This window comes from Poecile atricapillus, chromosome 2, assembly GCF_030490865.1.
Source record: "Poecile atricapillus isolate bPoeAtr1 chromosome 2, bPoeAtr1.hap1, whole genome shotgun sequence".
In the NCBI taxonomy this organism is placed as follows: domain Eukaryota; kingdom Metazoa; phylum Chordata; class Aves; order Passeriformes; family Paridae; genus Poecile; species Poecile atricapillus.
The window spans coordinates 103061637-103079930 of NC_081250.1; the positions used below are offsets into that span (position 1 = coordinate 103061637).

Consider the following 18294-nt stretch of genomic DNA (forward strand, 5'->3'; position numbering starts at 1 on the left):
TTCAGCAGGCCGTGTCCCCTACACCTCTGAAATGACTTGCTGTGGACCCTGGGTGACCTCCCTGTTAATTAATGAGATGCAGATCCAAGCAGCTCAGAAATCAGCACAGCCCCACAACCGAGCAGGCAGGGGCATCACAGATTCCCAGTGTGATGGGTAACCAGGGGAGCAGCTATCACACAGACAGAGGCAATGGCAGGGAACCAGCAGGAGAGAACAGAAGCTTGCCAGCCCCCTTGTCTGCCCAATTATGATCTGGCAGATTTTCAGTGGACTTAACACCTCCTGCAGACTCTTTTGGGCCAATCAAATCATTATGGCTTTAACAACAAAAAAAATCACTCCTGTTAGAAGATGATGAGCATGTGTTCCATTGACAGGACAATCACTAAAACACTACAGGAAACATGGAAGAAGTCTTGTATTCCAGGTAGAAAACTTCTTAAAAGACACTCTGAGCCACAGGCTATAGAAAAATATAAATTTTCATTTCCTGAAGAATTTGTAATAACTACTTTAACTTATTTAAAACTAATGCCTTATAAAAATATTTCATGTTTTACATATGCTGTGGATAAACTGATGCTGAATGAAAATCCCAATAGCTAAATTATGCTTAATTTGATTTGAAAAGTGTTTCTCTCACTTTACAAACAGCCAGTAATAATGCTCTGGTCATGAGACCAGAAATGCACTAAAATGCCTAATTATTTGTAGTGAATAAATGCAATCTATAGAAAACACGGAGTGTATATATAATTAATAGATTATAATTGCACTTAACATCATCTGCATAATTTAAAATGGAATAACTTCATGACTGATTTTTTATGTCTTTTTAAAGGGCACTAATAAAATATGAAGAAGGTAAGAAGGTTTATATGAGTAGGAAGTAATGAATAATATCTTGAACATTAAAGCACAATATATTATTCTGTGCACATAAATTGGACCAATTCATTTTGCAGGTGCAACGGGAAAAGTATGGTACATCAGCACTTTTCAAAAGTAAATAATATGTTAACTGAAGAAGGGATTACAGATTCTGATCAAATATTCAATGTCTTATTTGAATAATTAATAAGTCAGCCTGGTGCAAATATGGAGCAAATAGCCTGCAATGTTTCAAAAACTTTTCTTTCAAATCATACTTGTCACTAGCATTTAGCATGTTTAACCTATCACCTTACTGCTGTAAGCATTAAAGCCATTCTTTCAGATTTCCCTCTGGAAACTCACATTATGGCTGAAATGACGTTCAGTGCCCTCATTTAGTTTCCCACTGTCGTGTTCAACAGCCTGTAACAATACATAGATTGGCTAAATCTGAAATTAAACCCTGATTTCAATAGGTACAGAGAGAGCATAGATTTGATACTAGCAAAAGCATAGTAGCAGAATCAGTCAGCAAAAATGACTGACAGACCACCAGAGTAAAATATACTGTGAAGTCTGCTTAGTGCAGTTTGACTGTTTCTCAGCCTGTGGCTGCCAAAGGGGACAAAGACAAGACAGGCAGGAGAATAATGTTGAACAGATTTCACATGCTAAAACAGTGGAATGATGTGTGTTTGTTATTAATAATAATAGACCTCTGTGTACATCCAAACATGCAGGAAGGAAGCAGTAGGATGGAAAAGGTTAATTCTTTCCATTAATATTATATAACCCCTGTGTTAATTACTTGGACTTACCACACATGGATACAGTATTTTCAGAGATCTGCTCAGTACTAAGTTGACAATAATCACTGAAACTTGGAAACTATTTCTTTTATTGCTCCAATTTTACATTTCACATTCCCACAAATCTTTCCAGAATAAACTGAGAAAGATTTTGCAATGGCTTCAGAGAATAAAAGATCCTAATGATGGAGTCGTAGGTCAGGAAAAAGGGGAGGAAGATTAAAACGAGTTCTGAAAGACTGCTGTGATGGCTGGACTCAGGATGGAAAAAACCCCACAACCTCCTAAAGCAAATTGAAACTTTATTACCACAGGATAATGAAGTGCCAGAGGCACATCCACAAAACTGCATGCAACAGTTAAAATTATCCATTTTAAATGCTTATGTAGGCTCACTCATTATGGATCAGGAATAACATCAGAGGTGCTTATCATGCTTTAAATTAGATTTAGATTTTCAGTCCAGCTATGCTGAGATATAAAACAAATGTCTGCTAAATATCTGATCATGGAAAAGACTCCCAGGGCATCTTCAGGACCAAGAAAAAATGGCATGTTACAGCACATTTTTTCTTGCTGACATATTTTGTACTCATTCATATGTTTGCCTCAGCATGAGCCAGGACTACCAGACCCAGTGGAAGCAGCAAATGATTGAAACAGCTGCCAGAGTTCCTACGTAAGAACAACCTGCACTTGTTTATCCATCCAATTGATCAGCTTAACAATCTATATCTCACGACTTTTGAGTGGACCAACATTTTTCTGGGTGGATCAATACCACCAGTCCCTGTTTTAACTGCTTAAAGAGATACAATGGTCATCAAAGATGCAGTTTAAAGCTACCAGGATTTCCTTAAAGCATGGTCTAAACTTTACATACAGGACTAAGTCTGGCAGACTTTCACAAAGAATGAAATCTGGCTGAATTAGCTATCCTCGTTCTTGTTAGGTGTCCTGCCTGAGATCACACACAATTCAGACTGTTTAGGCTGCTAAGAAGAAAACAAGAGGTCCACACCCAAGTAAATCACAGACTGATCACTACCAAAAATAGCTGAATCACAGCATGAGCAAACAGCTGCCTTCACCCCACTGAGAGTAATCCTAAGGATACTGGAAGTGTTCTAGTCTATACACCTCTGCAATTTTATTATTCAAACAGATAAAAGCACAAAGCCTTTCTAATGAAGCCATGACCTGCCTAAATTTATTTTCGTTGATAAGAATAAATTCTAATTAAACCTGCTTAAACAAAACAAATCGGAGAGCTGTTTCTGCATATACAAGCATTTTATTTAAATTAGAGGAGAATGCATTTAGGAAGAGTGGGAGAGGGAAAACAGTGTGATTTAGAAAGCTGTGGAACATCTTGATCCCTGGGCAGTTAACCACACTGTGACATAAGGCAGTGTCACATGAATGATATTAAGCACTGTGACAGCACTTCTCATCCGTGTGAAATCTGTTAAGAAGAGAAATTCAGGGTGATAAAGGATAGGTTTAGAATTGCATAAAACTCGCTGACAACAACACACATTCAGCAAAATAACTGCCCTTCCTCTGAATGGAAAAAAATCCCAAACTGCCACACAGTTAAAATTGTTGACAACTGATTCTTGCTGATTAACAAGTGGAAGTCACCCATTCCTCTACAAGACTTAAAAGGACATTGCATGCACTGGGAAGCTGTCACTAACAACATAGGTTATTCACCAGTGAATGCTGTTTCAGGTTTGGGATTCCTTTATTTCAGCAATTTGGCATTGAGCTGGAGTACCTTAGGACTTACAAACCAAAACATACTTTGTGGATAAGGCAGTTGCCAGTTTTTACTACTTCTTTCAACCTTCCTACATATGGTCTCCACAGTGCCAAGTCTTCCTGTGCTCAAGTGTCTGGGATAATCCCAACCAGGAACAAGTTACCTGGTGTTGTTGGAAGGCTTTTGCAGATCCCACAGCAGTGTGAAGCAAGTGGTTATGCCTGAAGAAAATTCTTTGATAAAGGAGGAGTACCTGCCTCATATAAAGGACCTTCATATCCTGATTTGTTGGGGTTATCCCTCATTATGTATGAAATAATAGCAGTGATCTCTATGGATGAGTACTTCTAACAATTTTCCATGCCATTTTTCACTGGACAAGTTCCAACTCTTTCACTTTCATCTCTATCTATGTTACATTTAAAATCTCAAATGAGTTTTCCTCTGTATTACAAAAACAGAGAGAAACAGTTACCTGCTCCTGGTTCTTGAAGACACAGATGCTGTCCTTCCTGTATTTACACCCCCATCCTCACCCACTGTTCCAGTATCTGTTTTCTGTGTAACTTCTGTCTTGTGAGATAGAAAATAACCTGCACTGATTGTGGTACTGTCTGTCTCAGTCAGGTGTTTCTCAGGTGTTGCAGAATATCAAATATAATCAGAGAAAAAGGTGTGATAAAAATGTACAGGTTGGTGGTGAGAAAGATTAGTTGGAGTCACAAGGAACAGGCAGGAAAAAATAGGGCCAGCTGTGTCCTACCAGTAGCTATAATAACATAACATTAAAGAAATACTCAAATTTCCTGCTGTTTTCAAGATTTCAGAACAGGGTCCCAGAAGCACAAGTCTTAAAGTGTTGTGTGGCAGCAAATTTGTCTTCCAGCAGGAACCAAAGAGAAAGAAAAGATGCAACTGGAGACTGGGTTTGAGTGACAGGATTCTAGTCTGTTATGGCTTTGCCTGACAGCAGAAAATGGAAATTATACCAGACTTCTTTCAAAGTCAGACATTATTCTAAGAATGGTTTGGAGAAAAAATAAATCCAAAGTAGGCACCTATGGGGCAAAAAACCTCCATGAAAAAAATTCCTGCTTGTCTGCAATACCTTCTACCTCCACAAACAAGGATCTGTATTTCTACTGGTTTTAGAGAGTTTTCCCCCCCATTTTTGTTTCTTAAAACTGTTTTTTATTTTTCCCAGATATTCCATTGGCCAATGGAATTCTTTCAGCGAGTTGGGTTTTACTGACGATTACCACATCCACTTTAGCATAGCTACATTAGCATATCTTCTGAAGTTCCATTTAAATGAATATACTGCTATTAAAACAGAATTTCTGTCATACCCCCAATTATTTTCAACACTCATCTCCAAATTCTCTTTAAATTATCCACTTTTTAATGATCACCTTTGACCATAACCACCTAAGGTATAGCTGAACAATGACCACGGCCAGATAACCTATTTTTAAATACTTTTGCCAATCTATAACGGGTGCTCAGAAGTGCTAAGCTGAAATGAATTGTTTAACACACATTAGATGATATATTTCATGGTCCTGACCTTGACAGGCACCCTGAGCCCATATTCATCTATTTAACTATGATAATTCAGACATTAGTACAGTTATATTGGTGCAACACATCAGAATGAAGACCATGCAACACAGAAGGAACATATTCAGTGCAGTTTATCCTGACAGTATATAATATTACTATGTCTGAAATAGTATTGGTTTAATGATACAAAATATTTTCCGGACTGAAACGGTTAACTGCCAGAAAACCTTGAGAAAGGCTGTGTTTGACAGAGGGGAGGAGAGGGAAGATGAGACAGAGGATAGGGAGGAAAGCCTTAAAGATAAAGCTATACAGATGAATCTTTTTTAAAATTCTGTTATTGACACAGTCCTGTTAGTGACAGTAAGTGAGGCTGATCTGAGCAGGACACCCTTTGCAAATCTTGGCTTTTCAAAGGAACCTCTGGTTTTGAGATAATGGAAGCTCAGAACTCCCTGTCATGGAACATAATGTGAAATTGATTTTTCAAGGCTTTATCTACACAAAGTTGCACTGGTTTAATTAAAGGTGTGTTTTTAAATCAATTCTGTTAAAGCAGTCCAAGCTCCTGTGTGGACACTCTGAAATCGATTTGGAACTGTCTTATGTCAACTAACCTCAATTTGGCAAAGAACCACTTTACACTGAGTAGTCACCAATTTAAGTTGATCCAAAAGCAGGGTTAAAAATAAAACTTATCTGAAATTGTAAGACTTAAATGAATTTATCTGTTTCTGCCCTAGCTATGCCAAACCATGCTGGCCTCCAGTAGCCTAATTAATTGATCTATTTAGGGAGCAGATGAACTCGTTACTTGGATTTATGGCCCTTTGACAGATGGACATTTTTGCGAAAGGATATAGTGAAATCCCTGTGAAACCACTGAGTCTGAAACCAAAAGGTGACAGGCATAAGGAGGAAGAAGTGATGAATTGTGGAAGTCACTTTTCCCTTTTCTAGTTTCTTTGTTTCTTTAATGCAGAAAGAAGATGAGCAATGAGGCTCCCTCATGTCCAGTGAAAGCTCTCCCATGCTGTAGTACTGGGGAACAGATTAAATAACCCACAATCAGTGTAGGGGTGCTTGGGAAATCAGGCCAACATTACCCTGTCAGTGTGACATCTAACACCACTGGAGCCAAGATAAAATCTCTCCTTCCTTATGGGTCTGGAAGGGGATAGAAAGGATTTTAAAGATCCACTGCAGACAAGCTATGTGGAAATTTCCCAGAGTTCAAGGATTTCTGTGTAATCCTGGTCATTTGCACTTCACTAGGCCACAAATGAAGGTCTGCATTCAAGCCCACAGGTTACAGAAATGCATCTGTGTTCTTTCCATGCCCAAGAAACAGATGGGAAAGCAGGCAGTGAAATTGCTACCGGTGTGGCCCTAAGGACATGTCCGCATGTTTGCTGGTTCTAGACAGGCACAATATCAGTCTCTCCCGCCCAGAGCAAGGGCCTGATCCCGCTTGCAGGAACAGGAGCCTTCTCCCAGGAGAACAAAGGGGTAAAATCCTGCAAAAATGGGTGTTCCCCCAAGCCCCTGAGTATTTGGAGCTATACATACTCAGTATCCCAAGTGAGTAAATCCTAATGCAAAGCTGAGTAGTGATCAAGTAAGTACCAGCCTGCTCAAAGACAGTTTTTCAACATTTATCCTTCGTGTCAGTTGTGCTACACCAAAAACTTGTGCATGACACTAACAGGACTTAAAATTACATATATATGCTTATATGGTGAACTATAGCCCGAATTATTGAGAATAGTGGCCCTAATTATTAAGTTTTATTTTAAAGCACTTAAAACTATCCATGACAGCAAGTGCTCTGTATTCTTGCACTCCTCTGAAGTGCTCCTAATGGGCAATGTGCTACTTTACTTTCTCTCCTGTTTCAAAGATTTATTTTCAGAGTGAATCCTGTGTGAATTTCTCCTGAATCAAACTCTTTCCCTGGTGAGACTATATAATCCTAATGTCTTGTTAGAGCAAAAACCATCTATGAGACTTCATTCAAAACAAATCCCCTGTCAAAGTTTCTTCCTTTTCATTTGGACATTTATCCTTCTGATAATATATAAGGAAGAAATTCTTTTGTTGTCCAGTTAAAATTTGTAAAGAGGACAGGATCAGTCTGCCAGAAATGTAAACAAAGAGATTTGCAACCTTTGCAGTGCTAGAATACATTGGGCAGACATTCACTGCATATGGAGGAAAAAGAGCATTACTGCAGTAGTTCAATGGAAAAAACCCTCAAATATATGGCTAGTTATAGTTCACTCTGATTATAAAAATTTCCATAGATAAAGAGGAGCTTTCGGGTTCCAGCTTCATCATTTTAAATCCTCCTTCCCTGCCACTATTAACAAACTGCACCCTGATATGTATTGCATCTACTGGCATTAGTCATGACTACACCTACTGTCTGTAATGGGATGCCATTCATCAGCTTGGTAGGCTGAAAATTAAGTGATTTTCCTGGAAATTGTTTCTCAGCAGAATCATTTGATCCACTGTAGTTAAAAAGCCATGTCATTGGTTGCACTATAAATTCCATTTTACAGTCCTGATTTTATTTTCTTTTTAATAAATTAATTGTAGTATTCCTCTAGGCTTAATGCGGGCATAAAAGGTTTTGGCTGATGAGCAAATCTTTTTCAAACACAAGAATTTTCAGTTCTACCACTTCTAAATAACAGTGGCATAAAAAACCTCACAGGAACAAACTTGTTTAAGTCAGTCACACAAATGAAAGTTGACAAGTGATTAGGTCCTCCTAGGAATGAATTGTTTTCTATGTTCCAGGGGAAAAAAATGTCATCAGTGACTTTGGAAGTGGCCTGAAGCATGGGTTTTGGAAATCTAATACTACAAATACCAGTTTAAACAATTACATATTTAAGCAACTTTTATAACACAAAGCTGGCACGACAAAGTATGAAGTTCAAAAAACCACCACCTCTTGTAAAATGCAAGCAGTATACACACTCGCAAAAACTCAGCATCAGACACATACAACCAGTGGTGCGGAAGACATAATAATCAGATCCTTAGACCTGACACTTACTTCATACTCCTCTTTAAATCCATAGCCTTCTGCACACTTCATCTGTGTGATGTGCTGTAGCAAGTCAGCTACACGGATGGCTGGATGGAGCTGTCCGGTCTGGTAGGGCACATCCACCGGATCTCTCTTCTTATACGTATGGGATTGCACCAGGCTGCTTGTGTCACTGGCCATCGTGTGGGTTTCATCTAGAAAAAGAGTATCTCATCATGTACTGGCTCATTTTCAGTTACTCAGTGAAATAGAAACTACAAAGATTTCTAGAAGAATGGCAGAAATCTGACACCATCAGCATTGGTTCTGTCTGTGAAGGCTACACCAGAAGAACAGTAAATCCATGAGCAGTTTACACACGGAAATTGCAAGACTGATTGGAATGAGGCAAAGTCCATAGTTCTACAATGGAAGCATTGCAGAGCAGTCCAAACTCTAAGATTGTTTTAAATATTGCTAGTTGATTGCAAACAAATTTAAAAACAGGAGTTTTGTCTTAAACTGCATAGAAGTTTCATTCTGAAACTTCAACAAGTCCCATGGAATGAAACTGGACTTGCATCTTTTATAGACTACTAAAGTGCTGCATTTTACACTGCAAATTTAGAGCAAATGTTTGGAGTGAGCAAAATAAAAAGATGCACAAAATGGCTTATGGTTTCATCAAGCTAGGACTGCAATGGAAATGTAGATCTGAAAACGACACTTGGAGACAAACTACAAGAGGACAAATGCAAAGGATCATCTGATAAGGAAATATGTCTTGACTGACTGCTGAACATGCTTTAGGACCACGGTGTATCATGAGCCACCACATCAGGCATGGAATGTTATATGTCAACTGACATGCAAGCCAACAAACAGGAGACCCCCGTGGGCTGGTTAAAGTTTTTATGAGACACATACTTCTCCCAACCCTCCACATCTTTTCCATGGGGCAAATGGGCAACTTACCATTGATTGGCACTTTTAAGAAGATACATATCAGGAGAAAAAAAGAGGAGGAGAAAAAGGAAACAGGGCATAAGCAACAGTACTACATTAATAATTACAGGTAATTTTATGTTTTTAATTAATTTAGTCTTTACAGAATGATTCCCTAAATGAGTCAGATTCTGATCTCAGTTTCACAGGTGAAATTAGATTTACTAAAACCAAGGTGTCATACTGTGAGTCAATTCACACAGGTGGAACTGAGATCAAAACCCATACTTAGAAGTAAATAGATGTGAAAGTGCACTCTACCTAAGGAAGCAATATGACTTACTTCCTGTATAGATGGAATTCTAAAAAATTTATTCAGACTTGACAAGAGAAAAAACCCACCCCAAATTCTAAGGTCCTAGAATCATCATAAATATTTTATCTGTTTACTCAAATAGTAATTTTACATAACTTAGAGTTTTTAAATTTTAACCAAAATTGTTAAATGGTGCTTTGACTTATTCAAGCTATTCCTCTCTGACTGAACATTGAAAGAAAACCCCGAAATCTGTATAATGTTTATAAAATAAGGTATTTTAAAAAAAAATACTACTTTGTAAAATAAGCCATATGAAAGGGAAGCATTAAAACAATATTTTCACTTTTATAAGTTACATATTATAGCAGAAAGTTCCACAAATACGCTGTATGTAAAGGTCCCAGATTCTCATGTACACACCAAAAATACTAACACACCTTGTTAAAGGTGAGATTCTGGGCTTAGTTGTACTACTGAAATCATATTTCAAAGATGGTTTGAGGTCTCCTCAATTCCCACTAAGACAAATGAAATCTGGTCTGGACTAATCATACAGTCAATATGAACTATGCATTGACACCTAAACCAAAAACAGCAGAAAAAATTGTATGGGTATGAGTATGGCCACTTCACTCCTTTTCCTGTCAGTCTGCTAATCTGGTCTAATGCAGAGGAAAGGGATTCATTTTTTAGTCATACATTTTTACAACTTTTGTCTGATGTGGTATAAAATTGTTCTGCAAAGCACCTTGGGATGCATGGCATGAAGCGTGGTATACAAGTGTAGGTACAGTATGTTGCTGCTGAAATGGCACCTGAAAACTACAAGGTGGCTAAGACACAAAAGACAAAAAAAAGTGTAGAAAGTTGATAATGATTTTTTTGGGTTGCTTATTTCCATTTTAGAAACAGGTTAGAAAACTTGAAGATTTTTTTTTCTTTTTTGCAAACTGCAAAATTCTTTGCAACACAGACTGTTAGTAACTAAGATGAAGGCAAAGTTATCAAAGTCTTGTACTATGCAAGCATCAGTTTAATACTTAAGAACTCTTTCCTGCAAGCTCCCTAGTTTTAGACTAATTTCCCTCTTTCTGTTTCTTTATCTCTTATAGCTGCACTAATACAGAAGGAGTTATCATTGAAGCTTTTTTAAATAAAGTGTTTTTAATCCTTGGTTTATATAGTACATTAGGAGCCGTGTGTATTACAGTTTTTTACTTTGCCCCTGAGCACTATGGCATGAGCTTTTCAGGCTGTGAGTTTTCCAAAGGGTGAGCACCTCCAGATGCAGTGTCCATGTGCAAATGGGAAGTTTGCCTGGTTTAAATACTCCTAGTGCTGCAGTTGCCCTACTGTAAACTTACCATTCCCATAGAGCTACACAACATTTATTAAATAATATACTTTGGAAACCGTAAGTGTGATGTGGCTTTTCTATCAGATTTTGAAAGCTGAACTCAACCATTCACCAGACTTGTACGTTTCCCAGGAGGTCACACTGAGATAATTTAGTTCTAACTATGGGCTTGATCCTGCAGTTTAACACAACTTCTTTGGACAGTGGAAGACAGCAAGAGAAGGTACTACTTGTAATTAAAACACTGCATGCTTTGTTAACAGCTGTATTCCTCTACCAGCTGAAGCATAGTTAATTTGATTTACCTCAGATACAATACTATTTCTGTACAGACAGTCAAAAGCACATATTGGGAGAGAGATCTAATCTGAATGGAACACCGTTCATAAAACAGTACTAAATTTTTAACATGAAAAGTTACAAAAATATTTATTTTATTCAGTGAAATAACAAAAATATTTTCTGAGATGAGTAAGCACAGGTTTTCAGTCGTAGGCCATAAAATACACACCTAACTAATTAAAGGATTTTACAGTCTTAGTAAAATCAGAGAATTTATTTTTCCCAGTGTGTGTTTACCTGATAGCTGAATTACTTGCTTAGAGATTATTTCTTGGGGAAACAAAAAGCTAACAAATAATTTTACCATTGTTACTATACAGAAAAGGATCACAAAAATAACCAAAAAAAAGGCTTTAACTAAATAATACAAATATGAAATCTCTAAGTTTTTCTCCTGATAATAGTACTTTTCTCCTTGCCCACCCACAAGGTCAGAAAGAACATCTACTGCATGAAGCGTTGAATGAATGCTAAAGCACACAAAAAAAAATCTAACATCTCAGGCAGTTAAAAGGCACTGCAAATTTCATTTGCATGCAGATTATTACATTGTTACAGTCACTACCATTACCTTCTTCCAGATTTACATAATGTATAAAACCAGCAAAGTTCCTTCTCAAAGTTATCACACTGAAGTGCACTGCACTAAATATTCTTTCACAATAACAAATTTTCAAGATCACCTTCCTAAACTTTTACTTCTTATATGCTTTATATCTATGTAAGCCTGTTTAACTTACTGTTTAAGGGCAGGAATCAGTTAAGGGGTCTTAATTTTTTACAGTGATTGCAAGAAAAAAGAGATGAAAATATTTACTGTGAAAATATACATTGAAAAATGAATAAATAAATAGGCTTAATACTTTAGGAGTTTGACTTCCTGCTACAGTGCACTGTTATGTTTTGAACTACTATTTAGAAACTGCCCCTGTTTAGTTTAAAGTTAGCACGGGAAGGAGGTGTAAATGAATACAAGCAAGGGGTTAGAGTTAAGCACTGAAAATGCAATAGCACCTCACGCTTACTATTTATCACTGTGCAGAAACCTCTCTCTTTTTGGCATTGGATAATAGTAGATTTTCCTAAATTCCACGTGGAAATGCTTTACATTTTAACTGCATGTTTTTAACCTAAAGTTTTACTGTTTTATTTCATCCCTGTGATACCTGATGCATAATAAACTATACACTCTACGTGTCATGTTATCATTTTGCTGTTCAAAATACCATCTCTCTGAAACTTCACTTTTTGACAAGCACGTCAGAAACTCTGCAGAATTGTCAGAAGACATGATAGCTGGTAGATGGCCAGAACTGTATTTTGTCTAATATTCTGTATCCTGAGTAGTTTAACTAGGAAAAAAAAAGTTACTTTAAAGAAGTGACATCTTCAGTTCTGAGATGACAGAAAAAAAATGAGGAAATTATTTCAATTGCTGCTATAATCAAATTCTTTTGTGTCACTCCAAATACATGCATAAACATTTCCTTGCAAATCCACTTGTTAAAATTATTTCTGTCTTTTCTCCCCTGACTTGCACTATGGCAGTAGTAATCAAACCTGATAACTGCACTTCAGTGTAGCCAAGTCTACCACCCCTCTCTTTAGCATAAAGCTCCAGCCTTTTGCATACTATTGTCTGTTCCCCAAGAACTGCAACTTCCAAAATTACTTCAGCAATAAACTTTGATAAAGGGAAATGTTCTCACCTAAAATTGCAGTTGGCACAAATGGATCTGTCATACATCATAAGCAGGTCAATGCAGGAAAGGTAAAAAGAGAGAGAACAGTAAATGATTGATACATGTTCCTGAGTTTTCTTTCAGAAAGCTACTGTTAGCAACTGGTAAGTTTCTTACATATACATTAAATGTTGATGGCAAGAAGTATAATAACATAAATATGTATGCTTTTATTATGGAAAGGTCTACAGAAGGTGGAAACCAAGAAAAAAACTGGTTACCTGGGTAATAAGAATTAGGCACTGTTGTGCTCAGTGTGTTAGTTTTCATTGTAAATGAAGATGGTGAAGATACAGCTGCAAAGAGAAAGAAAGCTGGTTAGAGACAGAGATATGATACGCCACTACTTAAGCTGAGTGACACAGCAGATGGGATTGACTTAAGAGTTCATCCTGCTGTGCTTCTTGCACTGGAATCAGGACGCAGTGAAAACCAGGCAAGTCTAGTGAATGAAATAACTTTCTGAATTTGATCAATTCTCTAAAAAGAAGTGTTGGAGAAAGCATTTTGATTGCTGATGGGAAATATACTTCTTAAATCACAAGACTAGACTGGATACCGATGTTTGAAACAACACATCACAATGAGAAGAGGTGTTTTTGACATAGTTTTTGATCATTAATAAGTTTTCCTTATAATACTGTAAATACCTTATACAAATATTCTACTGTAGTTTAATTTTTTCTCTCATTTTTTAATTTGATTTGTTTAGGCAGGTAGATAGTGTCCATAAAGATTCTAATAGACCCTAAATATTACTCCTTGTTTAGAGGTGGTTTTCAGGGAGTGACATACAGACCAGTGCTCACATTGGTATTTAATTATTGAACCATTTTAAAAACCAATGGGAAAACCGATGGGAACAAATTAAGTTCAGTTTGCCCCTAGTATACAAATATCATGTAAATTACCATTGTAAACACAGATACATTCAACAAGTAGGAGTTAATCGCAACATTTTACAGGATGTTCAGCCAAAGAGCCATTAGAGGTTTTTAAGCAAAGCTCTTTGCAAATTCCACCTTAGTTGCTTGTCTACACAGCTCAAATTCAGTCTGATCAGTGAAGGTAAGCATATTCTGGATACCTGTAAACACACTAACAGGAATGTGCGAAACAAAACAGAGCTGAGGAAGACAGGATCTGCTGGCTGAGGAGTGAGATTACTCCTGCTGGCTTTCATCCATCTTTTTTCCAGTTGACCTTCTAGGGCAAACAGTTACTAGCCCTTGTTAGTATAGGGATATCTCAAAACAGGCTTAATATATCTGAGACCATGTTCCTTTGATTACGTCTCCAGAATGAGGAGATTACATTTCCTTGATTACCAGAACAGAGTGAGACTTCTTTTGGGTATGGATACAAGGATTAGTTGAGGTCAGGGCTGCTGCAGGCAATAAAACTTGCTAGGTAGAGAGTGCAAACAGGGTAATGAACTTTCATAGGAAGTAGGAAATGTAAATCTCTTGAGTACAAGGCCTTACACAAAGATTATTCCTGAAGATTGTTAGTGTGCACCTTGTGGTGACCATGTTTCTTATGGAAAGGCTAATTAGAGGTTCTAGCCCTTGAGCGGTATAAAAGACTTGTTATGGCAATAATTTCAAAGAGGTTTGAGGTGGTTTACATAAAGAGGATTTAGTCCCAAGAACTCACTGCAGCTTAATTTGCAGTTATGACCATTCAGTAGCACCACTGGCAAACTGTACTAGGATGATGGAAGATGAAGTAAAACCTCTTGATCTCTTCACAGAAATAAGCAATCTCATTAACTGCAAGGGTATATTCTCACCAGAAAGCCAGGTCTGATTTGAAAGATCTATTTCAAATCAATTTCAAAAGTAACTCAAATGCAAATTAACATTGCAAATTCTGAGCCTAATGCTGCTGAGAAAAATCTCACTGTATAAACCTCACAGAGTGTTTGTACAATTGAGCTCATCAAAGATAAATTCTTAAGCATATTATTAAAGAGTGGGAGTTGGGCCTTGCACACGCTTAGTACTTAAAAAAAAATAAGTCTTTGACAAATTCTGAAGACATTAAAAAAAACACTGGCATACAAAAAACCTGTAAGGTTCCTTAAGAACCAAAAAGTTCTAAAAACTTTTTGAAGCTAGTCATTCTTTTAAACAATTATAAAAATCTATTTTTTTTCATGGTGTTTGCTTAATGCGAACCCTCTGACAGAAGTGAAACCTTGACTAAAATTCTAATACAGGAAATTTGATAACCCAAATCTTATTTATTTTCAGGACAGATCCAAGAAGACCCAGGATATTAGAGAATCTCTTATGAAATTGCAGAACAGATAAGTCCACTGAGTTCTTCCTTTGCACAAGCAACAGAAAGAGCATCATCTAGAACTGGAAATAATAAGACAATCATATTATCATTATTACGTTATTACACTCCAAAATAAATTTATACTGCCAAAAAAAAGTGAGCAAGGGAAGCATTTGAAGGACTTGGGACAGCATCAGGGATATAAAATTTTCAACATAATGGAGATTGGAAAAAGGTAAAACTACTGTTTCAGTAATGTCACTGCTCTTCTGCAGAAGAAAAGGATGGACAGAAAAAAGCTCAATTATCCTTATTATTTTTAAAGAAGTCTATTCTTGATGTCTGACTGTCTTACTCATTTGAATAGACACTGTAATGTGCTGCACAGTGGGAAACTCTCGGTCCCATGGATTTTCCATGACTGAGTAATGAGGAATATTTTAAAAACCATTTGCACCTTTCTTTCACCTTCAAAAAAGAAAAGAAAAGAAAAGAAAAAACTTACATCTCCCATTTAGATTGTGCGTGTCCATGAAAGAGAAAGCTTCATCACAGTTGGTGCCTTGCTCAGTGTAGCTTTTATCCATTGAATTCACCATCACTGTCATTTCCTGCCGAGTACTACTCAGTGTCTCTTTCCGCTTTTTAGCCAATTTTCTTAAGGAATGAATGATGAAGGAAAAAAAAGGAGAAAAACAACTGTCAGTAAGCAGACAGTCTTCATGTTGTTTACATCAGTACTGTAGTTTGTGACCATATTATTAAGTAACATTTACATTTGTTTCTGCATTTCTGGAACCTTAAATTAATTTTACTCTCATCCCTTTCAGTCTGATAAGGGATAGTTTCCAGTGCAACTGGCATGGGGTCAACAGCACGTTAATCCTTGGGCACCACCACTGAATTAAAGGGGGCTACTTGGCTACGAAGGTGATGTGAGCTAGAGAATCGGAGGCTAAATCTGATTAAACATATAAATAAAAATGAAAAGATGGATTTCGCAGGAACTGACGAATCAGTACTGATGTTCATGCGCACAGAAGAGTCTGGAGCGATTTCACTGAGACCCTGTGTAACACAGCAATCTGGTTATATCATACTGTATAGTCTATGTTTGAGTTCTGAACACACTGCACACCCAAGAGACATTTCAAACTGACTAGCATTCCTAAAGACTATTTTCTGTCACTCCTGACTTCAGGAGAATTAGTCACACAAGTTAGTTGCTTCTCAGCAGAAGTGGTCTGTCAGAGACAAGATCTTAAATCTGATACCACAATAGTGATTCATTAAACTATAGAATTGCCTTGGATGCATATACCTTTTTCTCCCAGATTTGTCTGTTTCAGTCTATAGTCTCACTCTCTTCCCCTAAGTTATGCTTAGCTGTATCACAAAACAACATGTCTAAAACACCTGATTTTTTCCTTCAACTTCTGTGAGGCAACTGTGATCCTGATAATAGTGGATGACATGAATATTTAGCTTATTTCCCTGGCCCGTGACTCTGTCTGAGACCAAGCCTTTCTCCAAGCTCATGCTTACAACCTTAAATTTTCCAGATTCCTTCTGTAGAGTACCTTCAAGGTATGGGTTTAAAAAAAAACAAACAACTGCTCCACAGGCTTTACTTGTCCTGTCAATTCAATGACTTCTCCTCTGTGGAAAACACAATAAGCCAGCTTGTATTTGTCTGTCCAGAAGGATCTTTTACATATCTCCAACTAGAAGTTACAGGACCTTATAATGTCACCTAGGTTCCTTATGCTTGTAGAGGCCAAATACATCAAGCATAACCAACTTGTGCTCATTTTCAAAGCCTTTCTGTTTGTTAACTCTTATTCAGTATGAAAAGACAGTTTCCACCACGGACAAAATTTTATACCAGCCTCCCCTAGATTTTCAAACATTTGTTTCCTCTCACGCTACACAGGAGCCTTTCTGTAACTCTCCTGACTGATAGCTCACTTTTCTACTTCAAATCACTGCCTACAGACAAAACTGCAAAGTACCAATGTTACTGCTTCCTATGCTGATCACTACTGTCTCAGTCTCTTCATGCTCCCCATCTATCCACCTTTTTATCCCCTACCTTTCACCTGGATAAGAAGTCATTTGGGCAGGAGCTGTGGTTGTGTTCTGTACCAATGTAGCCTCAAGCTCAGCAGTATCTTAATCCATGAATAAAGCCCAAAATGTCTTTGAAATTAAAGGCTTGCTAACAATACAAGTAGGAATAGTGAGTGTAGGCATGGTATTGGGTCACTGGATAGAAAAGTATCAAGGGTCACATTTGGCAAATCAGTAAGCTGACAGATTGCCACCCCATTCCTGAGGGCATGTCCCCATGACTGAAACTACACTGACTTCAACACCTGCTACATCATTTGCAGCAATGAGAAATGTTATGCCTTTGTCCATCCCAGCTCAGGAGTCACCTGTGTTTGCTTGAGCCTTTTCTTACTCTGTGGACTTCATAATAAAACTGGTCCTTTATTACTCCACAGTGCATAAATGCATAAGGGAGCATGGTCTTCTTGTATCAGAGACAGTTAAATTTCATTCAAGTACCATAAGTAAAATAAAACTCTTAGATCTTTCTCCCTTCAATCTCCCCACCCTCATTTCATATCTAATTGTAAGTAATATACTTATTATTATTATATAATAATATAATTATTATATATTATTCAAAGTAGGATCTGACACTTATCACCTAATACATGAATAACTTAATGGAAGTGCTTTGTAAGGACAGGCTTATCAAAGTGGTAACATGAAATGGATATTTTTTATCCTCTTTCACCCTCAGATGGCAGTACATTTAGGTGGCAGTCATGCATGTCTCCCCTTCCAATCCTTGGGTCCCATGCTCAAGCTAAAGCAGATTTATTTTTTAAGACAGTAACAACTATACAGTACTTCTCAATCTGAATCTAATTCTGGAAATAGGTCTTGTGGGAAAAGTTCAAATCTGAAACAACTTGCAGGAAGAGAGTAATACCAGCCAGACTTCTGTGCTGTGAACAAAAACACCCACTGGACTCAGTCAAGTAAACTTTAGCTGAATATAACATTCCTAGCATCTGCAGTTTTTGGATTTTGCTGAAAGTGTTGCAGTGCTGCTGCCTCTGCATCTCATCCATTCCTTGGATCTCTCAATCCCCAAGAGGGTCTAGCTATACAAGATTTAAGAAACTTGTAAAACCATGGTACCTTACATCTCCACCACCTCTCACATGCTTATATT

General features: G+C 37.3%; 1 protein-coding gene across 7 annotated transcripts in view; it reads right to left on the minus strand.

Annotated features, from left to right (window-relative positions):
* The window catches only part of PTPRM (protein tyrosine phosphatase receptor type M), a 449216-nt gene that overhangs the window by 79091 nt on the left and 351831 nt on the right, over positions 1-18294 (minus strand). For 3 of the 7 annotated variants that reach the window (XM_058830649.1, XM_058830642.1, XM_058830644.1), the window contains 4 exons: positions 15550-15701; positions 12980-13054; positions 12726-12752; positions 8081-8268 (listed from right to left, as the gene is read on the minus strand). In XM_058830649.1, the coding sequence (XP_058686632.1) occupies positions 8081-8268; positions 12726-12752; positions 12980-13054; positions 15550-15701 (442 nt within the window). The remainder of the gene's footprint in view (positions 1-8080; positions 8269-12725; positions 12753-12979; positions 13055-15549; positions 15702-18294) is intronic. The other 4 variants (XM_058830643.1, XM_058830646.1, XM_058830647.1 and 1 more) reach the window with 2 other exon arrangements.